This window comes from Caretta caretta, chromosome 1 (assembly GCF_965140235.1).
Source record: "Caretta caretta isolate rCarCar2 chromosome 1, rCarCar1.hap1, whole genome shotgun sequence".
Classification (NCBI taxonomy): Eukaryota; Metazoa; Chordata; order Testudines; family Cheloniidae; genus Caretta; species Caretta caretta.
The window spans coordinates 343,472,760-343,485,997 of NC_134206.1; the positions used below are offsets into that span (position 1 = coordinate 343,472,760).

At 47.7% G+C, this 13,238-nt stretch overlaps 1 protein-coding gene across 2 annotated transcripts in view; it reads left to right on the top strand.

Annotated features, from left to right (window-relative positions):
- The window catches only part of ITIH5 (inter-alpha-trypsin inhibitor heavy chain 5), a 62,540-nt gene that overhangs the window by 36,700 nt on the left and 12,602 nt on the right, over positions 1-13,238 (top strand). For both annotated transcript variants that reach the window (XM_048836651.2, XM_075124561.1), the window contains exons 8-9: positions 10,549-10,720; positions 12,555-12,864. In XM_048836651.2, coding sequence (XP_048692608.2) covers positions 10,549-10,720; positions 12,555-12,864 — 482 coding nt within the window. The remainder of the gene's footprint in view (positions 1-10,548; positions 10,721-12,554; positions 12,865-13,238) is intronic.

A 13,238-nucleotide genomic window follows, 5' to 3' on the forward strand; every position in this document is an offset into this window, starting at 1 on the left:
GCAGGGGGCGGAGTGGAGCTGTGGCTGGGGGTGGAGCTGGTCTGGGGGCGGAGCAGGGGGCGGAGTGGAGCTGTGGCTGGGGGTGGAGCTGGTCTGGGGGCGGAGCAGGGGGCGGAGTGGAGCTGTGGCTGGGGGTGGAGCTGGTCTGGGGGCGGAGCAGGGGGCGGAGTGGAGCTGGGCTGGGGGCAGAGGTGGGCTAGGGGCGGAGCAGGGGGTGGAGTGGAGCTGCGGCTGGGGGCGGAGCTGGGCTGGGGGCAGAGCAGGGGCCACAGTGGAGCTGGGCTGGGGGCAGAGGTGGGCTAGGGGCGGAGCAGGGGGCGGAGAGGAGCTGCGTCTGGGGGTGGAGTGGAGCTGCGGCTGGGGCCGGAGCTGGGCTGGGAGCAGAGCAGAGCTGCGGCTGGGGCCGGAGCAGTGCTGGGTGATGCTCCCTCTTCGCCCCTCATGGGGGCTGGCCCGGGCCCCGCTGCATGTCCCCTCAAGCGGTCCAACCCCCCACCCAAGGTGGGCACACCCCACAGCTTGGAGAGCACTGATCTAGAACATTAGCTCTGAGGGGCAGGAATTGTCTCTGATGTATGTACAATATCTAGCACCAGGGAAACTTAATCTCTGTATGGGCCTGAGACATCACTGTAGTACAGATAACGGTTGCTGGAGCACCCCCCCAAAAAATTAGCGGGTGCTTAGCACCCTCAGGCAGCTGGCTTCTTCCTGCCCCCCAGCATCTCCTGCCTGCCAGTGGCCCTGCTGATCAACTCCTCTCGCTCCCTCTCTGTGCCTCCCGCTCGCTACAATCAGCTGTTCCACGATGTGCAGGAGGTGCTGGAAGGGGGGGGAGGAGCGGGGATGGGGGCGCGCTTGGGGAAGAGGGTGAAATGGGGTGGGAAGAGGTGGGACGGGGCGGAGCAGGGGCAGGAAGAGGCAGGGCGGGGGTGGGGCTTTGGGGCAGGGGGTGGAGTGGGGGTGAGGCCTAGAATGAGCAGGGGTTGAGCCCTCCCCCCCCGGGACAGAAGAAACCAGAGCCTATGGCACATATTACAGTGTTTACTCACCTCTGACTAGATAATCATGATGGTCCCTTCTGGCCTTAAAGTCTATGAGTAAGTGTTATCTGGTGGTTAGAGCTCAGGACTGTGAGTTTGCTCAAAAAAAGTGTAATAGTCATGTTGGCCGAAACACTGCATCTTGAACCCAGGTCTTCCAGAGCTAAAAAAAGCAAGAGTTCCCACGGCTTGCCCTACTTGGTCTGTAACAGACTCAAATCTTCTGTGGATTGGGCACAGAGTGGGACCTGTCTCACATTCCCCATTGGATTACATAAAAATACAATGTTCTCAAAACTTGCCAATAATTGTAGTGACCACCAGGCTGGTGGCATTCAGTCAAATGCTGTGAGAAAAGACTGTTTCCTTCATGTAGCGTGTGAAAATGAATGTTGGATAATTGAAATAAAAAGCATAACCTCCCTGGCCTCCATTTGATTCTCGCTGACCCGAGTAGCGGCTAATTGATGTTGAAATCCAGTTGAGTGCATCTGTTCGACCGCCGAACTCCTTTCGACATTGTGACAGCCGTAGATTTGTCTTGTGGGGTGTAGGGGGAAGGGATCAAGTGCTTGGAATATTTTTCAGGCCTGGGGACTGACTGACTGACTGAGTCTTCTGAGGACAAACTGGGAAAGAGACATTAGGCAATGAATCAAGGGCAGAGGGTAACATCTCTTCCCTTGGCATTGACCTTTTAATTATTAGCTCCATGGAAACTGTTTGTGATGAGGAGGGTTGGAAGATGTGCCTGTTAAAAGATAAGTGATTCCATTTAAAACAAATCCAGTGAGAACAGGAATTTAGGGCTTCGTTCACCAATGTGTTGCTCTGGCTTATAACTATGGAACTCCATTGTTTTCAATGGAGCTACTCCAGTATGACTCCAGTATAACACAGTGGCGATACCTTTAAATCTGAGAGACTTTAACTTGCCCAAGACTTTCTTGCATCGAGTATATTTACAAAAGCATTTACTATTCAAATTTAATCTGGCTGCAGAGTTGATAATTAATGTATATAATTCTTAGCATTTATATAGTGTTTTGCATGTTCAAAATACTTTATGCACATTTATTAATCTTCACAACAGCCCTGTAAGTGCGGGTAAGGTTCTATTTTATGTCTAACCTTTGTGAATCTGTGGACACCATTCCCTGTAATACCCAAGTGCCTCACAATCTGTAATATACTTATCCTCACACTGCCTCTCTGAGGTAGGGAAGTGCTGTTATTCAAAGGGGAAACTGAGGCACAGAGTGAGGTGACTTGCACAGGGTAATACAGGAAGTCTGTAACAGAGCAGGGAATTGAACCTAGATGGGTGGCAGCTAATGCCCTAATAACTGGACCATCCTTCTCCCAAGCCCCCTTTGCAGATAGGGAAGCTGAGGCCAAAAAGTAACTTCCTCAAGGTTACATAGTGAATCTGTGATGCCCAATTTATTACAGGACCTGTAGGGAACCACATTCAGGGCAGCAAGGCTGGCCACCACAGTTATCCTTTTGTGACAGCTCTGTGTTGTGAAGAATAGTTACAGCCAAATTCTGGGCCCCCAAATCAAGGTGAATTTGTGCTGGAAATGGCCCACCTTGATTATCATACACATTTTAAGGAGAGTGATCACTTTAGATAAGCTATTACCAGCAGGAGAGTGGGGTGGGGGGAGAGAAAACCTTTTGTATGATAAACACCCATTTTTTCATGGTCTGTGTGTATAAAAACATCTTCTGTATTTTCCACAGTACGCATCCGATGAAGTGAGCTGTAGCTCACGAAAGCTTATGCTCAGATAAATTGGTTAGTCTCTAAGGGCCACAAGTCCTCCTTTTCTTTTTGCGAATACAGACTAACACGGCTGCTACTCTGAGACTAGGTAGAAGTGATCCCTTCCCTCAGGAGGCTATTCTGCAGTCTCATACAAGTCACGGGCAGGAAGATTTTCCTGATACACAGCCAGAACTCTCCCTTTTCTTAGTGTTCTCCCCTAGCTGTATCCCCATGTATCGCACTGGGTAACTCCTCTCCTTCCTTGGTAGATATTTGTGGGCTGTTAGCAGATCCCCCCAGTTCTTTAATCACCCCTTAGCCAAGTTATGCATAGTTAGCTCATTCAGGTGAGTCGTGTATGTCTCTGAGTGATTCATCTATTGGTCAGTGGTTATTGTGCCTCTCCTGGGTGAGCAGGTCTCTCAGGTATGTGTACATAGCAATTAGACACGCGTGGCTGGCCCATGCCATGGCTTGGGTTGGAGCCTGTTCTCCTGCCCGAACCTTGAAGTCCACACAGCAATGAATCAGCCCGCAGCACAAGCCCTGCAAGCCCAAGTCAGCTCGCATGGGCCAGCCACGGGTGCCTAGCTACAGTGAAGACACACCCTAAATGTCTGATTTCAGTGAAGCTGAGGCTAATCAATTTTTGCAGCAGGGCCCGATCCAATGCCTTTTGAAGCTGATGGAACGTCTTCCCTTGACTTTAGCAGGTTCCGGCTCAGGTGTATGTGTAGGAGTTGTTAAAATATCTGCCCAGGAGGTTAAAGTTTGTGAGCATGCTAAGGAAACGGGCCTGTCACTGAGGTAATTGCTGGGAGTTAATGGGAGCTGCAGTGGGCCACGCTGCTGGGGAAGCCTGACAACTGAGCATTGTCTCCCTTTTGAGTGGCTTGACTTTCATTTCACATGTGTGACGGCCACGCTTCCCCCTTGACCCGCTCTGCACAACAACCGAGGGATTGTGGTATAAATGTCATCGGCAGTGCCCTTCCACTCGGAGAAGGTGCCCTGAGGGTCTGACGCTGTGTCGTCAGCATCTGGGAATGTCCGTGTCAGCATTTAGGCACGAAACGGTTCTCTCTCACATTATCAGGCTTTTCCTACTGACCCTGCCGGGCATTCCCAGGGGTTGCGTCACCCCAGCATGCTCTTGTGAACAGACGAGGAAGGGGAGGCTGGGTGTGCACCCTCTGTCTGCCTGTGAAGCACATGCCATTTGCTTGGGAGGGAGTGGTGTGGCCTGGTGGTTAAAATGTGGGGCTGGTGTGGTTGGCACTCTAGAAAAATGGGAAATTTAGACAGTCAGGATTTCTAGGTTCCTTTCCCAGCTCTGCAAATGACTCGCTGTGTGACTAATTAGGCAGTTAGTTAATCTCACAGTGCCTCAGTTTACTTTGCTGTGACTGATTAATGCTTTTAAAGTGCTTTGAGATCTTGGACTAAAAGGCACTATGTAAATACAATCATTATTAGAAGTTTTATTTCTAGGAGCACCATTACATGTGCTAAAAGAAAAGGATTACTTGTGGCACCTTAGAGACTAACAAATTTATTTGAGCTTAAGCTTTCGTGAGCTACAGCTCACTTCATTGCATGCATTCCACTGAATGCGTCCGATGAAGTGAGCTGTAGCTCACGAAAGCTTATGCTCAAATAAATTTGTTCGTCTCTAAGGTGCCACAAGTCCTCCTTTTCTTTTTGCAAATACAGACTAACACGGCTGCTACTCTGAAACCTGTCATTACATGTGCTGTTTTCTTAATATTCATGCCAGATCAGCATGCTCTGAGATTTCCAGTGTGGTCCCATAACTGAACTGGAGGCTGCAGCAGCCAGCAGCAACTCAGCCGTATTGCTCAACACGGGCAGCTGGATTCCTGTTTCCCCTCGTCTCTGTGGCCCTCTGTCTCTATGGAGAGTTTACTCACCTTCATCTCCAGGCTCGAGATGCCTGAGTGCCTCCTGTGATTCCTTGCAAAAATGTTGATGCAAGCATAGCCCGCTGCTCAGTGTGTGTTATGTATCCTCCCCCGCCCCCAATAATACACAGTGGCTCTCGATTTCAGCCTCCTAGCTACAGAGCCTGACTCTTCAGCTCAAGATGTTGAGATTCGTAGAAGTGCAGGACTGGAGGGAACCTCGAGAGATCATCTAGTCAGTCCCCTGCACTCAAGGCAGGGCTACGTAATAACTAGACCATTTCTGACAGGTGTTTGTCTAACCTGCTCTAAAATATCCAATGATAGAGATTCCACAACCTCCCTGGGCAATTTATTCCAGTGCTTAACTACTCTGGCAGTTAGGAAGTTTTTCCTAATGTCTGATCTAAATCTCCCTTGCTGCAATTTAAGCCCCTTGCTTCTTGTCCTATCCTCAGAGGTTAAGGAGAACAATTTTTCTCCCTCCTTCTTGTAACAACCTTTGATGTCATCCAGTTAGTTCTGGGGGTTCCCTGTTCAGTCCCTGGTGTGTCAGCCCCAATGGCAGCTGTCACAAACACACTTCTTTTAACTCGTTAGAGGCTGCAAAACTACCGACACAGATTCTAACCTGCTGCACAGCCTCAGTGGCCTGCTTGCTCACTTTCTGCCATGCCGATGCCAATGGCATTTTGGGCTGTATAAGTAGGAGCATTGCCAGCAGATCGAGGGATGTGATCCTTGCCCTCTATTCGACATTGGTGAGGCCTCATCTGGAGTACTGTGTCCAGTTTTGGGCCCAACACTACAAGAAGGATGTGGAAATATTGGAAAGCATCCAGCGGAAGGCAACAAAAATGATTAAGGGACTGGAACACATGACTTATGAGGAGAGGCTGAGGGAACTGGGATTGTTTAGTCTGTGGAAGAGAAGAATGAGGCGGGATTTGATAGCTGCTTTCAACTACCTGAAAGGGGGTTCCAAAGAGGATGGATCTAGACTGTTCTCAGTGGTGGCAGATGACAGAACGAGGAGTAATGGTCTCAAGTTGCAGTGGGGGAAGTCTAGGTTGGATATTAGGAAAAACTTTTTCGCTAGGAGGGTGGTGAAGCACTGGAATGCATTGCCTAGGGAGGTGGTGGAATCTCCTTCTTTTGAGGTTTTTAAGATCAGGCTTGACAAAGCCCTGGCTGGGATGATTTAGTTGGGGATTGGTCCTGCTTTGAGCAGGGGATTGGACTAGATGACCTCCTGAGGTCCCTTCCAACCCTGATATTCTATGATTCTATGAATGAGAAACCTGCCCCATAGTATTCAGGAAGCTGCAACCTTCTCCTCGGCTAACTCCCTCCTTAAAATTTACCCGTGTTGTACATTTGTACTTCTTCACATCATTCAAGGGGCAAGACAAGACTTTTGTTAAACTCTATTTTACTGCTACTTCTTCCTCCCAGTCACTCCTTGTCTCCTCCACCTGTTGCCTTCAGACCACTCTCCTGGGGCAGAGACAGCCTTCTTTGTTACTTAGCTCTGCAGTGCCTCGCATGATAGGACCCTGATCCTTGATCTGGCTTCCTCAGTGCTCCCATGTTAAAAATAAGAATACCAGGCTAAATGCAGGGTGACGCTAACCACCCATTTGGCTAGCAGTCTGGAAAATACCAGCAATCAAAGGGTTAACTGTCCTCATACATGCGTTTCAGTGGAATGACTCACTCTGGGCGCTGGCAGCATTTGAAGGGCAGAGACCGCATTAGGTGCAGAGAAATGCTGGGATCTCACTGCAGTGCCTGTGACTCCCTGGAGATAAATTCTGACTTTGGCCTTACAAGGTCCAAATGCAGAAAGCTGTCAGTGTGCCCTAAGCACAGAGGCTGCCACAGGGTAGCTACAGAAGCCCTCACTTCTCACTGCAGCCATCAGTCAGTGCAGGGAACGATGGAGTTTTGCCTTTTGGAGCAGTGTATTTAAAGTCTCCGAGGGATGCCAGCGGTAGAAACTTACTGACCAGTTTCCCTTGATAAAAGCTGTGGCCCCTTGACAGCTCCTGACTTGTATACACCCCGTGTAAGGAAAGTCTTAGCGCTCCCAAGGACATGCCTTTCCCAGAGCCCAGGGGGTCTCAACCTGTTTCTTTCTGAGGCCCCCCCAACATGCTATAAAAACTCCACAGCCCAGCTGTGCCACAATAATTGGTTTTCTGCATGTAAAAGCCAGGGCTGGCGTTAGGGGGTAGCAAGCAGGGCAATTGCCTGGAGGACCCCATGCCACAGGGGCCGCCACAAAGCTACATTGCTCAGGCTTCGGCTTCAGCCTTGGGTGGCGGGGCTCAGGGCCCCAGACTTCAGCCCCATGTGATCGGGCTTTGGCTTTCTGCCCTGGGCCCCACGAGTCTAATACTGTACCTGCTTGGTGGACCCCCTGAAACCTGCAGAGGGCCCTGGACTGCTGGTTGAGAACCACTGCTGTAGCCCACACAGGGGAGAGGAACATGGATTGCAATGCACATGTTGCAATTTCATCAGGATAGAGTTTCATGTCCGTGAGGGGGGGTGCTTTGTCCTCCTCAGCTGCCATGACAAAGTAGCCTGGTCTCAAAGACAAAAGGAGCCATGCAAATATATAGAACAATCAGGGCAATTCATTCCAGCACTGCCCTGCCATGTGCAGAGCCTTTTCTGTTCCCATCAGTTTCAGTGTGAGATGAGAGTGCCCAGTATTGTGCAGGATCGGGCCTTTAGTTTATACTGGAGCTCAAGTAAACGCATGGGTAGAGGGAACCACTAAATAAGAACACCCCTCCTTAACCCTTTGCTCATGTCTGGACTCAGACCAAACTGAAGTATGTTACACACACACCTTTACATTAAAAGAACATTATTAAGGTTGCAAACTCAAGCATTCAAAAGTTAGAAAATGGTAGAATTACAGGTGCCAGTGTAACCTTAATTCAGCCCCCTTTGTGTATATTCACTGTAATACGGTCTTTAATGATGATACATTATGCCTTGTGTGTGGCCGTTATGATATAGTCTTTAATTACGTCACATGCTAGGTTTTTTTCCCCTATTAGTCCCTCTTTCCCAATTTGAATTTGGCTCTTTTTCAGATCTGTCTTCCTTTCCCCACTCTCTTCCTTGCCCCCATCCTACTTGTCCCAGTCACAGTCTCCTTGCTGCCCCAGCCTCCTCTCAGCTCCTTATCCCAATCAACTCTCTTCGCTCCCCTAGGTCTGGCTCTTGCTCCTCTGCATTGAAATCAGGCAGCTTCCTAGTCCTCCTCACTGCATGGTGTCAAAGTTTGACTCAGACTCACAATTTATCAGACCACTCTGTTTTATTAGCAAAGCTGCTCTGCTAATACATTTAGAAGTGAGCCCCCCGAGTGGGGCTTGTGTCTTTTAATTTATACAGTTTTTTGGAGAACAAGTTACAGAGAAGTTACAGACAAAAGAAGAAAAAGATTTTAGTCACCACCCTTCGAGATCCCTGAGACCAGTCACATATCTTCAATTACCTGCCACCCTTAACAATCTCCTTTAACAGCTTCCAGTTAACTTAACTAATTGCCCTTCACACCTTCCATTCTGATGCCTGCTTCTTAGACGTGCTGGCTCTATCTTAATTGCTTCTCCATTCAAAAGCTAACTGTCCCTACGTGTGCTCCCTCAGATACTTTGTAACATGTTTTGGCATGCCCTCTCATATACAATGTATCCAGCATGTCCCCTTATACAACGTTATACTTATACAATGTTATACTTCCACAATGGGCATAAATGCGGGGCAGTGAGAGCATAAAAGAGATAGGTGCCCTCCTCTCAATTCTGGTGCCCAACCCCAGCCTCGTTCTCAGTTTATATTTAAGCCAAATTTGGGCAGATTTTCACAAGGATGGCGAAAGGCACTTCCTGACACAAAAAGCTACCCTCCTGCCCAGTCCCTGCTCCAAAGCCTGGTGGCATGAGAGCTGCTTAAAGGAAAGGTCACCAGAATTGTTTAACAGGGGCAAAAGTAAATCTGTTTCTCTAGCCTCGTTCTTGAAAATGGCTGAATTAGTTTAGCTGAAAATTTCCAAGAGATTTCATTTGGAGGCAGACACCCAGCTTGGAAAATTTCAGCCCCAAAAAATACTGTTTAGCAAAGTTATAAGCAACTGAAAATAAGATCTGATAATGGGAAGGGTTGGGCACCCTTAAACAGAGCTATCTATGATAGGACTTGGAAATTCATCCCTAAGCCATAGGCCCGGTTTCTATTCCTTTCTCTTTCTCCTGCCTATGCTGGTGTGACACTCTGTATCTTGGGTGAACACCCTGCACCCCCATGTTCATCCTTATAATATGCTTGTGTGGTATCCAATGCAAAGTTTGTCATGTCGGGTGTCTTCGGAAGGCTCATAATGCACCAGCATTGTTGTTATAGGTTGTAATTTCATGTGTATAATTATGAGACTGAAAATGTCCTCATGGCTTAAAACAAGCCCAGGCAAAACTCTTCGGGAGCAGGTGGGCAGTTCACACCTCATCAGGGCATGTATGGGATTACACGCTAGAGCAAAACGTGGGACTGCCAGTGTCCCCCATGATGTGAACTCCCGCCCAGCCTTTATTCTCGTAACACCTGCTGTTAGGTTTCCCTCATTGTTCTAAACGCCAAGAAAATGCTCCAGGAAGTAGCAAATGTCTAGCACGTGCTGCCAGGGAGAGCTGGTCTCAGAGGTCTGGGAAAGCGTTCAAACTCTTGTGTGCTTTTCAGGACCAAGCCCTAAATCTGAACCTCCCATCACTGCTAAAATACAAGGGCACCATCTGATCACTGTCTCTGTCTCTATTAGTATCGTTGTCTCTGAAACAGTTATGGAATGCTTTCCACAGAAACGTAACAACGGATTAAATATCAGTTATTGCCAGATTGGAAAGGGGGAAAGAGAAATCATCAAAATAAAATTGGGGAAGGGTTTACAAATTGGATGCGGATCACTAGGAGCTGCTCAGGGCACCCGTCGTCTGATCCAAAGCACATTGAAGCTGATGGAAAGAGTCCCACTGATTTCAAATAGACCTTGGATCAGACCCCAGATCACCAGCTGGAGGGATGACTAAGACATTCCATTGCAATGGATAATTTGTTTGCAATGAAATCGCCAGCTTCAGTGCAGAATCAAGAGGAATTTGGCCACACCACTTGATGGGACATTTGTGCTATTCTCCAGGTTTTCTTTGTATAAAAACCTCAGGTCTAGAAATATTTGATTTCTATCACCCTGGATTACTCCATTTGTCACTCTTTTGGATGAACACCTTCATGCATTCTGCCAGGCTGCCCCGTATGCCTGTAAATACCTGCAAAGCCACTATCCTCCCCTAAATCTCTCCTTAAAACCTACGCCACAATGCCTACAAAAGACTTGACAATGGTTAGGTAGTGGGTGTGCTGCGGCCACTGCCCCACTACTCATAACTGTTCCCTTGTCCTGCCCCGTCTGTCCCCTGTATCCAAATGGTGTCTCCCATCTTACACTTAGATTGCAAGCTTTTTTGGGCAGGGACTGTCTTTTCATTATATATTTGTCCAGCACCTAACACAGTGGGGCCCTGGTCGCGAGGTGCTACTGTAATACAAATAATAAGCATCTAGGGAGTGAGGCTTATTAGCTCAGATCCTCAAAGATATTTAGGCGCCCAACTCCCATTGGAATCAATGGGAGTTAGGTGCCTAAATATCATTGAGGATCTGGGCCCTTGTCATTAAAGCAGTGAGAATTTGACTTGTACTTTTCTTTTCTTTTCTTTTCTTTTCTTTTCTTTAGACCAAAGATGCTCTCTTCACCATTCTCCGGGACCTAAGGCCAGAGGACCACTTCAATATTGTTGGTTTTTCTGACCGAATCAAGGTCTGGCAAAAGGACCATCTGGAGCCAGTGACTCCAAACAACATAAGAGATGCCAAGAAGTACATCCATAACATCTCACCTACTGGAGGTAGGCTTTGGAGACCCAGATGGGATTGACTTGTTCCTTTGATTAATTTACACCATCCTGAGACCTTGCAGATCTCTTCAGGGAACACCAGGTGGAATTATCAAAAGTGTTCTCAGCATTGGCCTCTCTCTGGTGCTGTCTGAGTCAATAGGAACTTCACTGTTCATTTCTCTGGTAGCAGATTTAGCCCAATGCTGAGCATATTTGAAAATCCCACCCTCTGACTTCTCATCACACAAGATTCCCAACTATCTAAGCTAGCCGTTCTCAAACTGTGGCCTACAGAGAGCTGGCTGGTCACATGGTGCTGGCTCCTTCACCTTGTTTCCAGCTGCTAAGCAACTGTTAAGGGGCAGCTGGAGATATATTCAAGAATTTCTTAATGTTAGTTTAGCATGCAAGCAGTTGCAGGAGCTGCCGCAGGGATTGCAAATGGAAGGGAAGGTGTCTTTTTGTTCTGTGTTTGACTTGCTGTTTGACTTCTGTGTTTGTACAGTGCCTAGCATAGAGGGTTTTGGTCCATGACTAGGGATCCTAGCACTACTGTAACAAAATAAATAAATAATAATCCTCTAATTGTAATACAAGAGGAGGTATTTGGTGCAATGATCTCTCTGTTAAGTTGTGGTCCACAGTATAAATACGTTTGGGAACCCCGGTAACCTAATGTACTTCTTGGGGACCCATCATCAGTTTAACGTCTAAGCACCAAATGACCTGCACAAAGCCCTGTAAAATGATCTCAAGAAATTCTGGGAAGACCAGAGACTCCAGCTGGCTAAAGATCTGCAAGGGCTTTCCCTACTTTTCCTTATCAGCCTAAACAATAAGCATTCATTCTAATTGAAGCATTCCAAAGGAAAAATGAGCAAACAGGATGGTCTGTTGCATTGCCTTTACTACTAGCTAAAGAGTTTAGGAAGAGGCAGGGTGAGGAGGGGAACATGCCTAGCTAAACAATTACCAAAGGTGATTACCAAATGAACAAAGCATGTTATCCCAGAGGTGTCAAAGGAGAACCACGTAAGGGCCAGCTGAGCCTGCATTGAGTGGATATGACTAATTACAGCCCAAAACAAAGGGAAATAATTAACGGCATGCCAAACTTTGGAGTTTGGAAAAGAGAGATGTATTGATTGTCCATCTCAGCGAGTGTACCGGTCTGATTTGCTTCTTTAATGTGTCTCATTTAGCAAACAGTTGTTAGGTGGGTGTCTTCACATTAGTATTTGTACACCCATCTACCTTCCCACAAATGAGCCCTTTACCACAAAATGTTTTTTGGAAAAAAAATCGTTGCTTTCAGTCTTCAATGTTATTTTTCTGAGTTATGGTTTAAAAAGGATACTGGTAAGCATGGGGGATTTCTTTCCTCTGGTTTTGAAAAATATGTCAAGCTACAACTTTGGATTTGCATTTTGAGTGCAAGAGATTCGGGATGTTTGGCTCTGGGGTTTTGCTTTGGACCCATTATAAAGACCATTTGCAAAATTCCATTTGGGGTTCTGGGTTTTGATTCCCAACTTCTAACATTCAAGAATGGAGCCAGGATTTCACTTCAGGACTATCTCTAGTATTTTTAGCCTTGTTTTCCACCTCCTCTGTTGCAATGTCAAATGTCGTGTGTGTAGTGGTGCCCACTGACGGAGATACAGACCTGTCAAGAGGTGGCATAACAGAGCCTGCTTACAGGAACAGTACCATTTTTGAGGGAAAGGGCACATCGCAATGAGTAGAACATATCAGATGTTTGCAAGCTGTTGAGATTTTCTTGTCAGCCATGTGCACTGCATTTAATCAGGAAAATAAGCTCATGACTTTGCTGCGTTCCCAGGTACTAATATTAATGAGGCTGTCCAGACGAGTGCAAAGCTGCTTAACAGTTACATCGCTCAGAACGACATTGACGCCAGGAGCGTCTCCCTAATCATCTTCCTGACAGATGGGCGGCCCACAGTCGGGGAGATGCAGTCCTCCAAGATCCTCAGCAACACCAAGGAGGCCATCCGCGAGAAGTTCTGCCTCTTCACCATCGGCATTGGCAACGACGTCGACTATAAGCTGCTGGAGAGGATGTCCCTGGAGAACTGCGGCATGATGCGGCAGATCCAGGAGGACGAGGACGCAGCCGCACAGCTGAAAGGGTTTGTTGAGCTTCGCCCTGGATGCACTGGGGCCTTGGATGAGACTGGGTATGGGTGTGGGGAGGAGTGACCTCAGATAAATTCACAGTAGAGACAGGCTCTAGCTGAAGATGGTGGATCTGGATTTCGGCTTTCCCAGGGAAATTTGTTTATAAAGATACGGGCCATTAACAAAATATGGGTGCCGATACAGGTTCAAAACTCCACCTCCTCCCCAAAAACTTGGGGCTGTTACAGGTTTGACTGTGGTTGAAAGGTGCAGGTCAGATAAGTGTGAGCAGGGATGGTGTCCCTAGCCCAGGGGTTCTCAGCTCAATTTTCTTTGTGGTCTCAGAGTGCGGCCACCAACTCTTGCTGGTGGCTGCTCTGACAAT